Below are 21,089 nucleotides of genomic sequence, written 5' to 3'. Positions count from 1 at the left end.
AGCCAAAAATTAGCTTCGTCGCTGAACACAATTTTTCGGAAGAAGCGCGCGATGAACTTTCTTAACAGACGACGCATTTAATAATACAATTCAATAATTTGCAAGCGTTGTTCGTTTGTAAGACAATTCATGGTTAAATTATAGACCAAACTGAAAATGTTTGACAGTAAAACAAAACACAAAACGTGCGTCAGCTGTTTAAACCAGTATTTAAAGATAATAACAAAAAAATCACCCTTTATTTAATGCTTTTGGTTCTTAAAAAATGATGAAATTTACCAGAGTGTAAATGATTGGTGTGTTTTACCCTCAAGAGGCGTGGTATTTACCCACTTTACATGTGTTACATACTCACCCTGTAATCGTTGAGTAACATTGCTACCAACAATCACAACAGAAATGACGGGGGATTTTCATCTGTCATTTAGATACACGAGGTGTGCACGTTTTGGCATTCATTCGCGCTTAACCTTTCTTACAACTAACTACTACTTAACCTGAATTGAATTAATTGTAATTTAAAACCTAAATATATATGTGAACTAAATTATATTGTATAAACTACCTAATTTGTTTAATTAAATACAAGTACACAATAGTGGCGACGAGGATGGGATCGCTGGGAATTTTGTAAAAATCGCAAATGGCCGATTCCTCCGCAGACGAAGAAATTGAAACGAGCGATCTCGATAAAAAACTTCCCGCGATAAAGACAGAAGATTCTACCTCTACGAACAATTTTACTACAAATACAATGCCTACGGAAAAAACTTCAATTTCGATCGGACACATTGAAGCGTTCGATATATCCAAACAAGCTACTTGGGGGTCTTACAAAAGACGATTTGATATCTTTTTAGAGGCCAATGGAGTCACAGCAGCAGGTCTTAAACGAGCAACATTTCTCACTGTTTGTGGAGCACCTTTATTTGATCTATTGGAATCCCTAATTTCTCCGAGAAAGGTAACCGAACTTGATTATGATACAATTTGTAAGACTCTTTCTGATCATTTCTCTCCACCCCCTTCTGAGATTGCATCATTCTACAATTTCTTTAAGCGCGACCAACTTCCCGACGAAAAAATTACAGACTATGTTGCAGAGCTTCGAAAAGTTGCAAGCCAGTGCAATTTAGGCAGTTCGCTGGATCGCATGTTAAGAGACCGATTTGTGTGCGGACTTCGTGATACCTGTTTACAACAGGAGCTCATATCAACACCAGCACTTACATTTCAAGCCGCTCAAGAGAAAGCAGATGCAGCAGAAGCAGCAATCCGTAGTTTACAAATGATCAAAGCAAATGTACCTACATCAAGCAGCACACTCAGAGAAAAAAATAGTTATGCCAAAAGTTTTATACTTTGTCTCAAGAAAATATGTAGGTTAAATTCTGCCCAACAACTTTTTATTTTAACTTAAGAGAGTAAAGTGTTATTTAAGTTTTGAAAACTTTTATTTTAAAACCAAAAATAAAGTTCTCAAAATTTAATAACTTTTATATTTAAAACAAGAACATTATTTTCAATACACGAAGAATAAACATTGTTGTGCCAAAAATTAATGTTATCGGTATCGTTACGTTTAAAAACGTATACGTTGTTGTCGTAAGAACCATTTCTTTCAGAATAGTCAAGAACTTCAATTCTTGTCCCAAGCACCTATAAAATTTTCTCAAAACCTCAAAATATTAAATACTCACCTAAAACCAAAATCATTCAGTCTAAAAACAAGCCCATAAATAAAAAGAAATAATATCCTTAAGCAGTTGCTGCAATTGGTCTTGGAGGAATAATGTTAACCACAAATTTACGGTTAATGTAAAAGGTATATTATTTATTGTCAATATTGTTTTTTTTTTATAAAAATGTTATTTACGTATTAAAGGTTTATGATACATGGTATTAAAAAAATTTAATTAAATTAATAGATAACCAAAAGTTTGGTCACTACTAGATAATTGCCTTTCTCCAACAATTCTTCTCCGGAGACTGTGTCTTTGAAGATAGTTTCTAAGTCAAACTCTGAACTTGAAATGGCGATGATGCTATCTGGTTTAGAAAGGCTCGACACTAGAGTTCCAGATGAAATCCAACTCAAAACCATGGACAAAGTACAGTCGTTTGCACAACATGCCACTAATTCACACTAAAATGACAATTTTGTATACAAAATAATTTGCTTAAAATGCTTCTTAGGCGAGAAATTTTCCAAAATATGGATTCTTTTTTTTTTTTTTCTACAATTTTTTGCAATAGTCACTTGATTTGGTATACTCACATCGTTTTGTTCTCGCCATTTATTAAGATTATACCTAAATTTTATTTTCTCCGATAATAATTCCCTTTTGTTTAAAATTTCGTCGATTTCATGAGAATTCAACATTTTCAACAAATTCTCTGTAGAAATTCGACATTCGGCTAAAGCGTTTATTCCCTCCGGGGACATATTCCACTCTTGAAACAACTCATACACTATAGTGTCCAAATTTATAAATTCAACTTCTTCACTTATATTGTCTATTATTTTAATAATAAGTTATTTTAAAATCACAACTAACTCACGAGTCACACACTTTATAAAAATCACCTAGAAATAAAGTGGCGACCAGAATAGAATAACAGTTAGCTTTTGCAATTCTTAGGATATCAAGAACTAAATTGTTATTGCGAAACAAAACTCATTTGATTTAAAAACTTCGTTCTTAGCCTGGCGATGGTTTTGGGTTGTGTGTGTGGTATTTGCTTTTACACAAATAAAATTAACAGTTAGATTTTGCAGTTCAAGAATTACGTTTTTGTTGAGAAACACAAAACATTTGAATCAAAAATTTCGTTCTTAATGGGATGGTATAGTTTTTTTCGTGTGTGTGTAAGTAAAGTTACACATGCAACTTAATATTTGTTTTGGAAATCTAAATGAGGTTCAATATAAGAAAGAAAATATTGTGTGTTAGTGCACGACACACTAAAACTATGTAGGTATAGTAAAAAGCATTAAACACCTTAAAAGATTGTGTTGTTATTTTAAGTATTAAATATTTGCTTCCAATTTCCATCCCCGAAAATAAATATTTTATTTTTATTCCAAAAAAGATTTTCTGTTGACGAATGTTAAATGTTATAATTTGTTTTAATTTAACTACTAAATTTTTGAAAAAGTTCTTGTTTTAAGAAAACTTTCTTCAGTTAAAAATTAAAATGTTAAAATTTTTCAAATGCGAGTTGTTAAGTTGCCAACAATGTTTTTTTCTCTGAGTGCAGTGATGACCAAGTTAACGCTGTTCAGAAAGTTCTCACAAAGGAAAAGCATAAAAAGCCAAAATACACTAAAAACAATTCAGTTGTCTCTCAGTCAGGTGCATGTTATAGCTGTGGAGGTTCGCACTTACGTTCTGCCTGCAAGTTTCGCACAGCTGTCTGCAACACATGTGGCAAAACTGGACACATAAGTAAGGTATGTAGGGGTGGGAAGAGAGATGGTCAGGGTCATAGAAGTAACAAGTCAGCGGCAAATTCTATCGTCAATCAGATTTCATGCTTTCCAAATTTAAAACAACAAACAAATATAATTTTAAATGGACGTAAATGCGAGTTCGAAGTGGACTCCGGTTCCAACTTCACAATCATTTCTGATTCTAGCTTTGATAGGTTGTGGCCACAATTTAAACCAAAACTGTCGAACGTATCATTAAAAATTATGGACTTTCAAGGAAATGCGATAACATTTAAAGGCGAGTGTCCAGTTAATGTCTGGTACAAGGGCCGAGAAATTCGAAATTTATCACTTCTCATTGCTGCTGGTACGCGCACGAACATTTTTGGTTGCAATTGGTTTGCGGCTTTAGGAATATCCATTCAAGGAGTTCATTCCCTTCAATCATCTTCAATTGTTCATGAAGTGGTAAATGATTACCGTGATTTGTTTTCTAATGAATTGGGGGTTTATTCAGGACCAGCCATATCTCTTGCGGTGAACCCAGAAGTTGCACCAATTCATTTACCGGCTAGAAGAATACCTTTTGCGATTCGAGCAAAGGTAGAAGCGGAGTTAGACCGCATGGTGTCACAGGGTATTTTTGAACCTGTGGACTATTCAAGGTGGGCGACACCAATTGTTTCCGTTTCAAAACCAAATGGTTCCATACGCATTTGTGGCGACTACAAGGCAACCTTGAACAAGGCGTTACAACCACATTGCTATCCAATTCCTTCAATGCACGAGCTTATTGCAAATCTACCACAGGGGGCCGTTTTTACAAAGTTGGATCTGGCCCAGGCATATCAGCAACTTACTGTCGATGACGAAACTGCTCAAGCTCAAACTATAATTACGCATAAAGGTGCATTTAAGGTAAAAAGACTGCAATTTGGAATTTCTTCCGCTCCAGGCGAATTTCAAAAATGCATGTCAGGTTTGTTGCGTGGCATTGATGGTGTGGTGTGCTACTTGGATGATGTTGTAGTTGTTGGTGAAAACTCTGAAGGTTTAGCTCGACAACTTCGAACTGTTTTTGATAAAATACGTACAGCTGGTCTTAAATTGCGGAAAGAAAAATGCATGTTCGACGTGCCGTCCATTAATTTCTTGGGTTTTCGAATAGATGCCAGCGGAATACATCCCTTGCAAGAAAAAATACTTTCGATACAGAATACGCCCCCACCTAAAAACAAAAGCGAGCTCCAAGCGTTTTTAGGACTCTTAAATTTCTACCATTCTTTTCTTCGTTCAAAGGCTACGTTGGCGGAGCCTCTTCATAGACTTCTAGATAAGGATTCACCATGGAAGTGGACAAAGATTCACCAAACTTCTTTCGTGAACCTTAAGAATCTTTTATCGTCTGATAGTGTGCTATTGCCGTTCAATGAGAAATTACCGGTCATACTTACGTGTGACGCTTCACCTTACGGAGTGGGTTCCGTTCTAGCACATTTATTGCCAGATGGGTCAGAGCGTCCGATTTCATATTATTCAAAAACTCTAAAAAAATCGAAACGCAACTATGCACAAATAGATAAGGAAGCGCTAGCGATTATCACAAGTATTAAAAAGTTTCACGAATATTTGTACGGCAGAACATTCTTGATATATACGGACCACAAACCGTTGTTGGGTTTGTTTTCACCCTGCAAACCCACTCCAAATACCATTTCAGAGAGGATGCTTCGCAACATTATTTTCTTAAGCGCCTACAATTACAATCTGCAGCACAAACCAGGAAAGGAAATCGCTTATGCCGATGCGTTAAGTCGTTTACCAGATGACAAATCGATTGATTCTGAACAAGACGAAGAAGAAGAAGTAGTCTTGATGATCGAACTACTAGATTCGCCACTGCTACAGGCGAACGACATTGCAAAAGAGACCAAAAAAGACAAGATATTGTCACGTGTCTTACACTGGACTTTAAGAGGTTGGCCAACTACAACTGAACCAGACTATAAGGTGTTTTGTGATCGAAGGAACGAGATTTCATCTATTAGAGGCTGTTTAGTATGGGGTCAGAGAGTGATAGTCCCTGAAATTCATCGTTCAAAGCTTCTAACCGCACTTCACGCAAACCATCCTGGGATAGTTCGTATGAAGGCTTTGGCAAGGAGTTATGTTTGGTGGCCGAAAATGGATTATGACATCGAACAGACAGTAAAGCGGTGCAATATCTGCCAGCAAACGCGTTCTGACATATCTCCTATCAAAGGAGATACTTGGGAGGAAGAAAAAAATCCTTGGTGCAGGATTCACATAGACTTCGCGGGTCCATTCAAGGGAAATCTTTTCTTTCTAGTTGTAGACTCACACTCCAAGTGGTTGGAGGTACATCCTGTTGCTTCTACATCGTCCGTATGTGCCATGACAGTTTTAAGGCAGCTGTTTGCTACCCATGGCATACCCGATGTCATTGTTTCGGACAATGTAACACGTAACACCACATTCTTCTACTGGGCGGTCACCTGCAGAGTTGCTTTTTAATCGGCGACCTAGCACATATTTCGACAAACTGCATCCTGAATCGATACCAATTCAAGTAAGAGGTTCACAGCAACAAGATGTCTCGAAGCAAAACAATTACGATAGTGGTGAACCAGTTTGGTATCGGAATTATGCACAAGGACCAAGATGGGAACCAGGTCGAATATCAGAAGTTAAGGGTCCTGTTTCTGTAGTCATCGAATCCAAAGGTGGGAAGGAAATTCATCGTCATGCAGACCAGATCCGTCGTAGGTCTGTAGACCAGAGATCTGATAATCCTACAGAAGAGATGCCACCACCACCAGTTACTACGTCATCAGCAATTCGACCAGAACCTCGCCGATCAGATAGGCTTCGCAAAAATACTCAGCCTATTGTGGTACCCATACAACCTGAAGTTCGTCGATCGGATAGACTTCGCAAAAAGACTCAGACTTCGGAAGTAGTTTCATCTTTGGGCGAAGGAGTGTTACATTCACCCTGTAATCGTTGAGTAACATTGCTACCAACAATCACAACAGAAATGACGGGGGATTTTCATCTGTCATTTAGATACACGAGGTGTGCACGTTTTGGCATTCATTCGCGCTTAACCTTTCTTACAACTAACTACTACTTAACCTGAATTGAATTAATTGTAATTTAAAACCTAAATATATATGTGAACTAAATTATATTGTATAAACTACCTAATTTGTTTAATTAAATACAAGTACACAATAACATGTGTATCCATTTCAGCAAGTAATCATTCAACAACAAAAAATTCAACAATTATTACAAAGTTGATACTTAAATTGATATTAAACCTTCGTAAATTTAGAACTTAGACATTATAACTTTTCGATGAAGATTTATTACTCAGCATTTTTTTGTATTCACAGACCTTGGCTCTTTTTTTAACATTTATGTTTTTGGTGTGTTATTGTATTTATGAGTAGAGTCATATTTGTAGTAACATATCTGTCCAAGTTAAATATCAATCCATAAATTAGGCAAAACTGTACATTTTTTGTTTGTATAAATCTTAATACCTTTAACTTGGTTAGAATATTTTAAAAATATTTATCTTGATTCTATTTCGCGGTTAAGCAGCTTTTATAACATCGCATTCGTTACGCATTTTAAGGACTCGCAAAGGATGAAATAGCCCCAGTAAATATCAGAACCCAAACCTATACACTAAAGATACAAAGTTCCCTACCTTTCTTCTTTCCTATGTAGATAAGTGTAAAATACATAATTTATTGCATATATATTCGAAATACTTTTTAGAGAAACTCAAGCCAAGTTAAATATCATTGGCGGCACAAAGGTACCCACGAGAATCTGGCTCACAGTAAATACAATAAAAAAGTCAGGGCTTAAAAATGCCGCTTTTATATTATATAAACTCCATGGCTCATTGACTCCTACACCACATAAACTGACTTTGCTTTGCTTAACACTCTTCCCAACTCCCTCCCTCTCTCCAAACAATGGTGGTGGATATATCCACCTAAGTTTATTGAAGCGTGAACAAAATCCTAAAGAAATCGAATAAAAAAAGGACAAAACAAAAATGTACAAAAAATACAAAAAATTGTCAACTTAAGATGCTTTTAGTTTCATCTACGATATAAGGTAGGAAGGTAGGTAAGGTTATATCCTCTTCCTCAGCCTAACACATGTGCTGTATCCTGCTGCTGATGCTTTCCACACTAAAGTCTATACACAGCCAGCTCATGGAACAATTTATTTAACCTGCAAAAGCATCCTTTCCTTTTTTATTGGAGTCGATGTTACCTCCTTCCGACTGACTATACTTTGTATTTTATTATGATATAGTGGAACGGAACGAATTAAGGTTGGAAAAATCTAAATATACAGAGAGAAAGGTTAAAGGAACTAAAAATATATACACAACATAAAATTACGTCTGTGAATTCTGTATATAGCATAACCTACAACCTATACCTTACACTCCTACATATTGGGTTCGAATCGAACCTTCCGGGCTGTCGTTATCGTTCAGTGACTCACCTTTTGTCGTTTTCATCGTCATCGTCATCCATCGTCGTCGTTCCGTATGTTGTGTCTTGTTCGAAAATTTTCCACTTGTACGATTTCGTCAAAGCCAATCCACTTGGAATAAATGGAAAATGTCACTACCTTTTCCAGACCCCTGTTTTACCTATACCACACACTCACTCTTATTCTGTGCATGTGCGATAATAAGAATATCCTGAAGCCTTATTCTTCCCAATCCTATAGCCATCTTAAAAATAAGTTCACGTAGAAAATAGAAATAAGAAGGACAAAAACTAAAAAGTTTTCGATAGTTATGCTTGAAGTAAGAATCAAATGAAGTTAAAAAAAAGTCCAAGAGAATTAGTACAGTAATTAACAGGAATCTCAAAAACCTATGTCGAACGAACTTGCTGAGCATACTGACTTTTCCGATCTTTTAATTAACTGTAGAAACCTCCTATTGTATTTTTTTTGCAATCTTATAGGTCACATTTACAACGTCCCTTAAAGACAAAAGAAATCCGAGCACTAACGCTCAAAGCTAGTAGAGTACATAGACATCTTCTGTTGCGTTTTCTCTTCTAAACTGAAACTTTAAGGACATTGAATTTATACTGTGAATACATCCTCATCGTCATATGTCAAAACTTTCAGTAGAACATTTTCTCATCTCTTAGAACTCTTAAATACTTGAAATTGTTAGTCAAACTTAAGCCGTTCACTTCATTATTGGTCGTTGTTGTAAAATGCCTTTGTTCAAAACCAGAATATGTCATTTGTACTTCAAAATATTCAGCTTAAGTAACTGAATGGTATTCTGACGTGTTTTAATGCGTTTGTTTAAAGTTACTGTCTACTTAATTTACAGTCACTTGAGTATAGAGATCAACTGGATGGAGAAGATTCTACAAGTAAAACAGAGGGTATAACATCCACTTATTGAAACTTCAGTGTGACGAATGTGCCCTGTATCGAGAGAAAGTCCTGTCAATGTGTCACCAAAAGTCGTATGGTTCAAAAACGCTTTAAAGACCCCCGAGCTAGGAAAGTTAGGGTTTAAAATAAATATAATACTACACATCCCATTCAGGCGCTATTCGTTTTTTTGTTTGGTTTTTAGAATCAAAGCACTTTTGAAAAGATTCTCTCAACCTACCATTGAAATACCGAAAAGTCTTATAGCCTTACTTCAGGCTTTACATTTGGCGTGTATAACATGCCCAACAAAAATATTTTGATGCATTCTTCAAAATTCGCTGTCAACAGAATGCGGATTACAGTGAGTGGTGTTAAAATTCCTTTAAACTTTACTTCAAAAAAAAAACAACAATCAATTTAATTTCTTCCTCCAACATTACTGTCCATCAGGGCGATTGTGACGAACTTTTGAAGAAAATTCCTTTCACAAGAAAGATGGATCTGTTCTGATGAATTCGTAATGGCTTTTGGCAAAATGTTGACAATGCCGTCGCATTCGTGAGAATTCGGTGTATATTGATTCTGAATTTCAAAAGACTCATTCATCAGAATATGCATTTACTGCAAACGTAGGACTTTATTTACGACTTTATATCAGTACACTGTGTTCGTCTCCAACGTATTTAATGAAAATTTCAGTAAAGTGAAGGACAAAGGCCGTAATCCGTAATATAAATATCGAAGGGCAATTGACAACTTTTACGTGCCGACACTCGAACTGGAACAATTAAAACAAAAATCAATGAACTTCTCAAAAGACACACAATCCAAAAATAAGACCAACATTTTTGTGTATAATTTTTATTTAATTTTCCATCATAATTATCATTAGCTCATTTTATGGCATTTAGTGGACTTGTCAGGATATCATTTTCAATTAGTTGTTGTTGGGGGGCTTTCATTCTTCTCCATCTAAATCAACAACAACAACTTATAATATCGAGGATATTTTAGCTATCCTGATGGTTAAATGCCAATTTTATGACACCAATAAATGTCTAGTCAGTGTGTAGTACCCAGCTCAATGACCTATTACCGTCAATTTATAGCTTTGCCTTGTTTATAAGGACGACATCGACAGGGAGAGAAAATTCGTGTTTTTTTCTTTTGGTTTGTTTTGTTTTTATTTTATGCTGTTATATCGACCGACAGCCATTACCTGTCGAATGAATATTGGGAGAGGCAAAGGAGGTAAGGGTAGAAAAAAATGCCTATACATAGGTTGGCGAAGCCTTATACTAGGTAGACTTTGAAAAGGGTATATTTTTGTATGGAGCATGATGCAGTGATGAAAAGGGATATAAGGATGAATTAGGGAAAAGGGTTTGAATTGATTAAAGATGAGGTTGAGTATTTTTGACTAAAAATGTTATGATCGTTGAATGTCACTCGAATCAAATTGTTCCAAAGATGGAAATGCTTAACGCCAATCTTTCATCTCTTTAAAGGTTAACCTTAAGTAATTTACATTTGTCTTGTAGCAGCACAATAGCTTTTAATCATAAAATTAAGTCTTTTGGAAATACAAATGCCTAGTAGCTGTTTAGTTACGGTTAGGAAAAGGCATAATTTTAATTAAAAAGTTTAAGTAGATACACGTTTTGTGTTGCAAGGAAACCGGATATTGAAGCAATGAGTACTTTATACGGCCTTCAAGGTACAATTTGGTGATTTATTAGAGCAAATTCAAGAATGAAAATGTAAAAATAAGACAGATTTCATTATTGATTTTTGAAAATCTTAATTTAAAACCGGACATATTGAAACAAATTTCGTTTGGCATCTTTCTTTTATATGGGTCGTTTTGCAAATTTCATAGAATTATATTATTTCGATCAGACTTAAGTTTCTTATAATTTGTAAGAAGTACACTTCATTACCTTCAAATTGAATTTGACTCATAGCTTTGTGAATATATAATCGAACATTTGATTTTTCTAAGCGGTAAAATTAATTTTAGTACTTACCATAACATGGGCTCTAATGTTAATTCATGACGTTTAAATATTTCATTCAGCTTAATCCTGAAACAAAAAAGGAAAAAAACTAACGTTAAACTACTATTCCCTCTTAGTATAGGATTGTTTGTTTTATTTAGTACTAGCTGGTTACCCAGGGCTTTGCCCTCGTAGTAAAAGAAAATCAAACTATAACATAGGGACATTCCAGGACCAAGAATACATTAGTAAGTTGGTGAGCTTTCTTCAATCAAAAGAAACAAAGAGGGACCAAAATTAAGCCTGTCTTTTGTTAAAGCGAAAAATGTAAAATACGTATCAAACATAATTTTTCATAAGTTAAATATTAATAAAAGTGAACTTATTGTTTTAATACGGTTTTGTACACTTTTGAAACGTGTTTTTATAAGGTAAAAGAATAAATAGATTCTGGGCATTAGCACCCTTAACATATAGCTGTTGAAGAAAGAAGCATAGCATTACTAGGTTAACCCCAGCTACTTTTAGTGTTTGCCCTTGCGTCTTATTAATTGGCATAACGAAACTCATTTAAAATACATGAAAGCCTTTTGAATTTCAATAAGCAATCGAAAAATAATTCAATTTACATCCTTTCCAACACAGCGGTGCACCGTTTAAGATATTTGCCGCCCATTTTCCTATTTTAATAATGTTTCAGCATAGTTTCGTGCGTTAATGTCATTATACGAAACGTCGAATGACATTCTACGTATTGAATTTGTAATTGTAACTTTTACTGCCGGACCTGCAGGAATGAGTTGTAAATGAGATATTTGAACGCTGTAAAATGTAGACTAAAACAATCTCCAATCTCGTAACTACGTTCGCACACAAAATCATGCCATAATATTGCTCCGTTGCTATGTAAAGGACCTGCAAACAAGCAAACAAACAAACTGACTTTTCCATTATAATAAAATAATAGTATGAATTAAAAGATCTAGTTCTTGATAACGTAGAACTTGCTGAAACAAATTTGTGACTATTTTAAAGTTTTGAAACTGATTATCAATTTTTTAACTCACCCTTCGTATTTTAAGAATAAATTTAAGTTCAAGCTACTTATTTACTTACGAGGCACTCATATGGAAACTGAAAAACGTTTATTTTGTTTTTCTTTTTTTTATAAGACTTTACATGGTCATCACATTATAAGAACAAAAAAATACCCTTGTATGTTGTTAGCTAATTCAATAACCCATTTAGAGCACTTCAATATAAAATATTAATACGCGAAAAAGTCATTCGGGGGATTCATAAAAAGTAAATGATATTACACCACGTACTTTTTTCTCATTCATGTCTGATGTGCATAAAACACACAAACGAATAAAAATAATTTCTGAGCTACATTTGTGCTGAAAAAAAATCAAACAAACAAATAAAAATAAATGAAAGAGGAAATCATGGGTTTGATTCTGGAAGACATTCCTTTAGTTTCCCGACGTGACATTTGTTCAATCAATAAAAAACATAAATATACAGATTGATTTAAAACTAGGGCAACATAGTTCTTAAATTGATGTTTTAACCTAGTTCGTGCTATTAAGTTGATTTCAGTTTAAAAAAATAGAGAAAACGACAATACCGACCAACAAATGTCATATTTTTTGTTTCCAGGTGTTAAGTTGTAAAATTATTTTGTGACATGACTAATGATACAGCACGAGTGAATGGAATATGCTCGCCTTCACCAACAATGAACCAAGGCCGACTAGGGTATAGTTCTCTTCACTGATAAGTCCAGGTTTTGTCTACGCTCACCAGACGGGCGTAATAGAGTGTGGAGAAGATCAGTTGGAAAATAAAATTCGACAACAGTTGGCCAGCGGGAAAATTTCTGGGGAGGTTACGTCATAGTGTGGGCAGGAATTTCCGTGCACGAAATAACTAGCCTGTGCATAGTGGAATGATCATTGAACTCCAATTATTGCATTACCAACATTTTCGAAGAATATGTGGTTCTTTTCGCACCACTTATTGTTACAAATTTCTTGCTGATTCAAGACAATGCGAGACCTCACGTTCCCAAGTGCATTACGGACTACTTGTAAAAAATAGAAATCTTGGGCCTTGGGCTGCCATTATCCTGGACATGAATCCCATTAAACACATCCCGAGACACTAAGTGGGCTGAGATCTGGTAAGATTGATGGGTGTGATCATTTGGACGATCGTAAAAAACCTTCTTCAAGGTATGCCGCATTAAAGCTATGAAAGATGTTAGGGGGAAGGATACTTATTTATTTTATGTTTTATTTAAAAGTGTCTCTCATTTGTTTGTTTTGTACATAAATTAGTAATAATATATGTTAATAAACAACACCGAATTAAAAAAGTATTTTTTACATATTTGAAATTATTGCATATTTTTATTGTGCACCACTTTTTTTTATAACTCAGTGCATAATCAAAAGAAAATACAAATTGAACAAGCCTAAATTTGAACATAGTTATTTTAAAAATATCAGGGGCTCTTATGCAATAAATTGGGAAAAAATTAGGTCAGAAAAGGGTAATTTTTAATTTTATAATAACTTTTAATGGATTAAATGTAAAAAAATGCTAAGATGTTTGGAGTTCTTTTTTTAAAGCACTGAATTTACTTTAAACTATTATATTTAACGTTAGGTTAGGTTAGGTTAGAGTGGCTGTCTAGATATCATTGACACACGTAGACCTCAAGGGTCCATTGTGATACCACTAATGAGGTTACTCATGGGAGTAATGAATTTAAACAAACCATTTTGTGCTTTTAATAAAGTTAGAGAGACGTTTTGTGTCAATATTTGCCAGTTCACTGGTATTATCGAAGAAGGGATTACCGAGAAAGTAATTCCTTCTAATGGAGAGTGCTGGACATGTACATAGAAGGTGTTGGACTGTTTCCTCTTCCTCCTCGTCCATGCAGCTTCTACAGAAGTCATTTGTGTAGACCCCTAGCCTCAGAGCATGTCTACCTATGAGGCAGTGTCCCGTTATTACTCCAATTGTAGAGCTTATACTTTGTCTGCTTAGTGATATCAAGCCTTTTGACCGTTTTAAGTCAATACTTGGCCATATTTGCTTAGTTGCCAGGCAGGTGGTACTTTGTGACCATCTAGTATTTGTTGTTTTTAAAGCATATTGCTTGAGAAGATATTTGCATGTAGCAAGTGGTGTTCCTATGTTATGTTTTTGTCTAACATAAGGCAGAAGTGTTCCGTTTTTGGCGAGCTCATCGGCTTTGCAATTTCCCGGAATGTCTCTGTGGCCCGGCACCCAAATGAGGTGAATGTTAAACTGTTCCGTCATCTCCTTCAGAGATGATTGACAATCGTGGACTGTTCGAGAGTTTGTGGAGACAGACGCGAGAGATTTAAGAGCGGCTTGGCTGTCCGAGAAGATTCGTATATCCTTACAAGATATAACGTTTTCTTTGAGCCAGGATAGTGCTTCTTTTATCGCCATTACTTCTGCCTGGAATACACTACATTGATTGGGAAGTCTATAGGATAGACTGAGATTCAGTTGTTCTGAAAAGATACCACTTCCAACTCCGTGATCGGTCTTTGAACCGTCAGTGTAGAAGTGTACCGCATCGTCTTCCAGGGGTCCCTCTTCTTCCCAGGAGGATCTTGAAGGGATGGACACATGGAATCTTTTACCAAATACCATTTTTGGGGTGGTATAGTCTAAGCGATCTGGGATAGATCTGAAATTATCTAGAATGGTTGTATGTCCAGTATTGTTACTGGTCCATTGAGAGGTGGCTCTAAGCCTTACACATGAGTTGGCAGCCACCTTTTTAGAGAAGATGTCAAGTGGTGTTAGGTTTAAAAGCACTTCCAGTGCTGCGGTTGGTGTTGTGCGAAGTGCTCCTGTGATGCACATACCTGCTGACCGCTGGACTTTAATGAGTTTATTTAGATTTACCATCTTATCCAGTGCGGTCCACCATACGACGGCTCCATAAATGAGTATCGGCCTGATTACCGAAGTGTATAGCCAGTGGGTTATTTTTGGGGAGAAGCCCCATTTTGATCCTATGGCCTTTTTAAAAGTAAAAAGCGCTACAGTAGCCTTTTTGACTCTTTCATCAATATTTGCCTTCCAATTTAGTTTTTTGTCTAAAATGAGGCCCAAATATTTAGCTTGGTCGGAAAAGCTTAATGGTATTCCTTTAATCTTTGGTGGGCTAATCTGAGGAATTTTATATCTTCTCGAGAAGAGTATTAATTCTGTTTTGTGTGGGTTGACGTCCAATCCACATTGATTAGCCCATTTAGTTAGCCTGTTTAGGGCATTTTGTAGGAGTTCCGAGAGAACTTGGGGGTGCTTCCCAGATACGGATATCGCAACGTCATCAGCGTAGGCAATCACCTTGAAACCTTCTGTTTCCAATGTTGTAAGTAAGTCGTTTACTACCATGTTCCATAAAAGAGGCGAAAGGACTCCACCTTGGGGAGTGCCTCGATTCACCGATCTGGTGGTAGTAAAACTTCTCATGTTAGAAATTATTGTCCTGCTTTTGAGCATGAGACTTATAAGATCTATGAGTGACTTCTCTAATTTCAGCTTATCCATTGCTGTTGTGATCGCCTGGTAACTGACGTTGTTGAAAGCTCCTTCAATATCTAGGAACGCTACCAGGTTATATTCTTTGTATTCGAGGGAATGTTCAATAGTACGTACCAGTGAGTGAAGTGCTGATTCTACTGATTTTCCCTTAGAGTAAGCATGTTGAGCTGTGGAAATGAGACATGGTTTTAAATTATGTCTGATATAAATTTCAATCAATCTTTCCAAGGTTTTAAGAAGGAAGGATGATAGGCTGATTGGTCGTAGATCTTTAGGGTTAACGTGTGAGGGTTTCCCTGCTTTGGGAATGAAGACTACTTTTGCCATTCTCCAGGCTTTGGGAATATATCTCAACCTTACACAGCTTGTCAGAATGATTTCCAATGGTGGAATAATCATGTCTGAGCATTTTTGTAGTTCGGCCGGAATGATTCCATCTGGTCCTGGAGATTTATATGGATCAAAGCTGTCTATGGCCCATTGCAGTTTTTCCCGCGTTATTAGATCAGCTAAATCGCTTGTAGAAGCTTGAGACTCTGATGTTAAGTCGTTGAGTATGTTAGAACTACCTGGAAAGTGGGTGTCTAATAACAGGTTAAGAGATTCTTCATCTGTGATAGTCCATGTGCCTGTTTCTGTCTTTAAAGCACTAGGTATTGTTGGACTTTTTGAGAGAATTTTCCTGAGTCTTGAGGCTTCTGAAGTATTTTCTATTTTACCACAAAAATTTCTCCAAGAAGACCTCTTACTCTTTCTTAATTCTTTTTTATATTGCTTTAGAGCTTGTTTGTATAAGTCCCAGTCAGAAGGAGATCTAGTGTACTTAGATCTATTGAAGAGTTTACGACAGCTCTTTCTGAATGGTTCTAATTCTTTATGCCACCAATGAGGTTTCTTTTTACCCTTTAAAATGGTTACAGGGCATGAAAATCTCATTGATTCATTTAAGGCTTCGGTGAGATGATTTACAGAAAGGTCTAGTTCATCTTTACTGGAGGAGCTTTTAAGAAGGTTATGATTAAGCAGTTGTGCTAGTATCTCCCTATAACGCTCCCAGTTGGTATTCCGGTGATTTCGAAATCCCGTAGATGTATTTGCTACATCTTTGAGCTCAAACTGAATGTATTTGTGGTCAGAGAAGGAATTCTCTTTTGAGACATGCCAGTTTGAAATCATATTGTGGATCGAGTCAGAGGTAAGTGTAATATCAAGTACCTCTTTCCTATTCTTGGTTACAAATGTGGGTTCATTACCAATATTACTTATGAGTAGGTTAGTACTTAGTAAATAATCAAATAAGTACTCACCTCTCTCATTTATATCAGAGCTACCCCATACCGTGTGATGGGCGTTAGCGTCTGAACCAATTAGGAGACCAACTTTTTTCCGTATTGCCTTCCTCAAGGTGTTTCCTGGAATTGGGCTGTCGTGGCCAAGGTAGGAGGATATGAGCCAGTAGGTGGCTTTATCTGTTGTTAGGACAGCGGTGGTGGTGTCCTTGTCGCTGTAATTGGGGAGTAAAAATATGTTTAAGTCATTTTTTACTAACATGCATGACCTTGGTTCACCTTTCTCCGATGCATATAATATTTTATAGCCAGGAGTCCTGAGACCTCTGATGATGGAGTTTGAGACCCACGGCTCCTGTATTAAGACGATGTCTTCCTTGTTCTTATGCAGTCGGAGTATCAGGTTGTTTGTGGCCATGATGGCGTGATGGAGATTAATCTGTACTAATCGCAGAATTGCTACTATTAGTCAGATCAACCTCCACCACTGTTTTGTCGGCGTTTTCCTCGTCTGAGGAGGACCTAAGCAGGTTTTCCTCACTCTGGGTGATGCCTAAGGTGGCGTCTTCAGTCTCCATGTCGGAGTTACTGTCGACTTTAGTTTTAGCCTCCACGTCGGATGGCTTATTTGGGGCAGTGGATGTCGATGGTTCCACTTTTGGTGTTGCATCGACCTCCATTTTCGTTGCCAATGAATCGCTTCCCTCCGCTGAAGAGGCTTCTGTGGGGGGCGTGTTTAGCGTATCTTCATCTTTTTTATAAATACGCATCATGATTTCATCGAAACCATACCTAATCACACCTTTGGTCGCGGCCAGTGGAGCCAGTGATTCCCTATTGATCAGCACGAGAGCCGATCTATAGTGACCCACTGTCTCCTTCTCAACCTTTGGTACTTTCCAGTCGTGAGTAGGCAGGTCCGGATTACTTGTTTTGATCAGTTTCATGATCATGTCTGGACAGTTGTGAAGAGCCGGGACCATTATACGTGCTCTTGGCCGGCAAGGAATATTCTCCCTTGCAACAACCTCGAGCTTGGCACCCGGCCAGACTTCTGGCAAGCCATTGACAGCAGCCCTGTATAGATCGAAAGATCTCTGATCACCACAGGCGATGAGTTTGATGCGATTTTGGTACCATCCTGCATCGGCTGTGTCTGGGAGAGGCCCCGGATTTTCCTCGATAACAGATAAAAATCTGAAACCGAGGTGAGCCTTGACCTCTGCCCAATGATCATGAGAGATGTTACCATCCACATGACTCCTGTCAATGACCGCGGCAATGATCTTACCTTTGAGCGCGTCGCTGAAGGAGAGATCTTTGTTGACGGCTGATGTGCTGTTGGAAAGCACCTTCTGCCTTTTTGGTTCGGGCTTGTCACCCTCGAAAGACCTATCTCGCTTTGACGTTGAGTCGCCGCAGGTCGGTTTAGCTTTTTTGCTAAGAAAGCCACTAGCCCACTCGAGTTTACGCGTTTGCTCTGGGGTTCTTTCCGCCGCCGGTATGACACCGACTGCGGCTAGAATCCTTTCGGCGTTGCGTTGGTCTCGATTGGCCTGTGACTTCTTGGACTTCTTTTTGGCCGGCCCAGAACTATGTCCGTGTATCACAGATGTGGGTCCACCTCCAGATTTAATCGCTACCGATGCCAATCCGGGTGTGCCCTCACCCTTTGAGTCAATTCCACATGTCGCAGATTTTGTCTCTCCGGATGGGGTGTCCCTTTTTGGGGTCGCTTGCGACGTCCTAGCAGGAGCGGGGAAGAGGTGGGGTGTGGAATTTCCGCCATTGGGACTGCCGAGCGTCACAGCTGTTCCACTGACGGGTAATTCCTTTAAGTATATGTTGCGGCTAGTAGAGGGAGAAGGACTCTCGCCACTAGTTGCAACCACAGGGTTGACAACACGTTCACACACCTGATTTGGCTCGACAGCCTTTTCAGGTGATGTGACCGCATTGGCAGCCTTGGTGCGATTTTTTTGTTTAATAATTGTTTTGTTTGTTTGTTTATTTTTAAATTTTTTCATTGTATTCCCACGAGTAAAGCGGAAAGACGGTCAGCCCCGGCAGAGCCGCTTGCCGGGGTAAGGCAGAAATATGACGGACCTTGCCACAGCATCCGAAAGAGCTCGTTAACGGCTGGTTTATCCCCCAGCCTTTCATTCTTCGGCACGGTTTTCGTACTAGTACGCTCTCACCACCACTGAAATTAGGAACCTCTAAACTATGATTAAATTGGGTTTCCGAACGTTGCACTATTGAGGAGTTACAACAATTCAGCGATCCAACTCAACCTTAGCTAATCACCATCCTGCCAAAAACGCACAAGACTACTGTGGTGATCATTGCCCGCCTGGCACCCACTTGGAGGGTTTGAATGAGGATTTTGCCGGGCATATTTAACGTTAGTCAACAAAGATAGTTTTTTAGAAAATTGAAAAACTAAGCAAAATTAAATTACTACACGAAACAAATTCTTAACCTCAATGATTTCGAACTTAAAAATGTTAATAGGGAATGTAAAATACGAAATACCGATAAAACCTTCTTAATTACTAAAATATTTATCAGATTAAGCTCACTATTCTGAATGTTAGTTTGAGAACGAACGTTCGTTTGTCCTTACTTTCGTAATTTTATATTTTCGGAAAGCATTACTTTGTCCTTGAATCTTAAAAGATTGAACTATCTGAAAACAATTCTTCTAAAAATTCGTAAGATCTGATTAGAATATTTCGGTAACAGTAATAAAGATAGGCATCAGAGTAGTTTTAACAAGGATTAGTTTTTAACATTTAGTAATTTATTTGATGAAAAATCCAAGTGATAGTTTTTCAAAGAATTAAAACCTTCAAAATGTAAAATATTTTTGATTTGAGTATTTTGAAAGTAAATAAATACTGCAGCATTTATTGATTTATCTTTTCAAATATATCTCGATAGAAAATAGTCCAATACCTTTGTCATTTGAATAGAAGAAGACCTTGCGTTAAATCTGGTATTTTTAATGTTGTAGTTACTTGTTTATAACATTGGCCAAATATTTAGTCGTAGTTTCCAACCTAGAGTTCCGAACGCAGGATATCCAAAATTCAGAAAAACCGCGAAAGGAGAATTGTATTTGGTATAATCATCTTTTACGAATTTAAGGCTAATACATTTAACACAATTTGAGTCTTGAAAAAATTAATTAGAAAACGTTTTGTTTTACAAATAATTAATACAGAAATAACAAAAATAGACAGTTTATAATAGAAACGCATAGTCCAAAAAGGACTAGAAATAAATTTAAACACCAAAGTGGTTATATTGAAAAAAAAGTTAGTTTCCACCTACTTTTACTTTTTTACTAAATTTAAAAAAATGTGATTCTGATTTTCAAAACCTGTTTTTAATATATTGATATAGTAAATATTTTATCTCAGAATCTATTGTGCCAAAAAAAGAAAACGAAATTCAAAAAATTTCAAAAATGTGAGTTGACATACAAAATAAAATATTAGAAATCAACGGCAAGATCTTTTGTCCATAGTATCTCATAAAAATATTTTAAATATATGTTTAAAACGAAAAACTTATTTAATTTATTATTTAACAACTAATTTGTCAAAAATTAATTTTATGTTATTGTGCACAATTTGTTCAGTAAATATTTCCTTGTCAGTTACTATTGGAAACAATTACATTTACTATGTTAGTTTTAAGTCAAATTTTGTTTTCTTCTCTGGACAGAAAGACTCGAAAGAGCTTCAGGTATTTAGATGTTTAGAACGACATTAAAATGTATAGAGATTTTTTTTTATTAATTTTGTATTTTAATTTTACTAAGCACTTTGATCATGAAATATTATTAAGACAGTAAGTTTAGACGGTTCATTAGTTTTTGAGAAAATTTAAAAAGAAAATGACGGTTTTATGGGGGAGATACAAAAATATATTCTTCATATTGAAAGAAGACGAACTATGGAAATAAATTTGACTAAAATTTACCAACACATTTTTTAAGAACAAATGTTGTTTTTATAGCACCCGTGACATAGACTGTCATGCCAGAGGTCTTGGATTAAATCCCTGCCTGAGCCATCTAAAGTTTTTTTTTTTTCACGGGTATTGCCTTTTGCGAGGAATTGACAAATTCTGCAAGATTAATTCTTGTCACGAAAAGTGCTTTCTTAAATTAACCATTCGGATTCGGCTTTAAACTGTAGGTCCTTTCCATCCCTGATAACATTACTGGCACACAGGAATGGTTGAGAACTGTAAGTCACTAGGTCCTTGTTCTCCACGGATTGTTGCGCCACCTAA

The 21,089-nt window shown here is 36.6% G+C and overlaps 1 protein-coding gene across 1 annotated transcript; it reads right to left on the bottom strand.

The window, feature by feature from the left end:
- Positions 1-1,906: 1,906 nt before the first annotated feature.
- Positions 1,907-2,614, bottom strand: LOC129941547 (uncharacterized). The gene is made up of 2 exons (XM_056050220.1): positions 2,279-2,614; positions 1,907-2,146 (listed from the first exon to the last, which is right to left on the bottom strand). Exons 1-2 carry the CDS (start codon positions 2,444-2,446, stop codon positions 1,922-1,924), a joined length of 393 nt encoding a protein of 130 aa, XP_055906195.1. The 5' UTR covers positions 2,447-2,614; the 3' UTR covers positions 1,907-1,921.
- Positions 2,615-21,089: the final 18,475 nt, after the last annotated feature.

The sequence above is a fragment of the Eupeodes corollae genome, chromosome 1 (genome assembly GCF_945859685.1).
Source record: "Eupeodes corollae chromosome 1, idEupCoro1.1, whole genome shotgun sequence".
Classification (NCBI taxonomy): Eukaryota; Metazoa; Arthropoda; class Insecta; order Diptera; family Syrphidae; genus Eupeodes; species Eupeodes corollae.
Note: the sequence above shows the minus strand (reverse complement) of the source record. Positions and strands in the feature narration are given on the sequence as shown.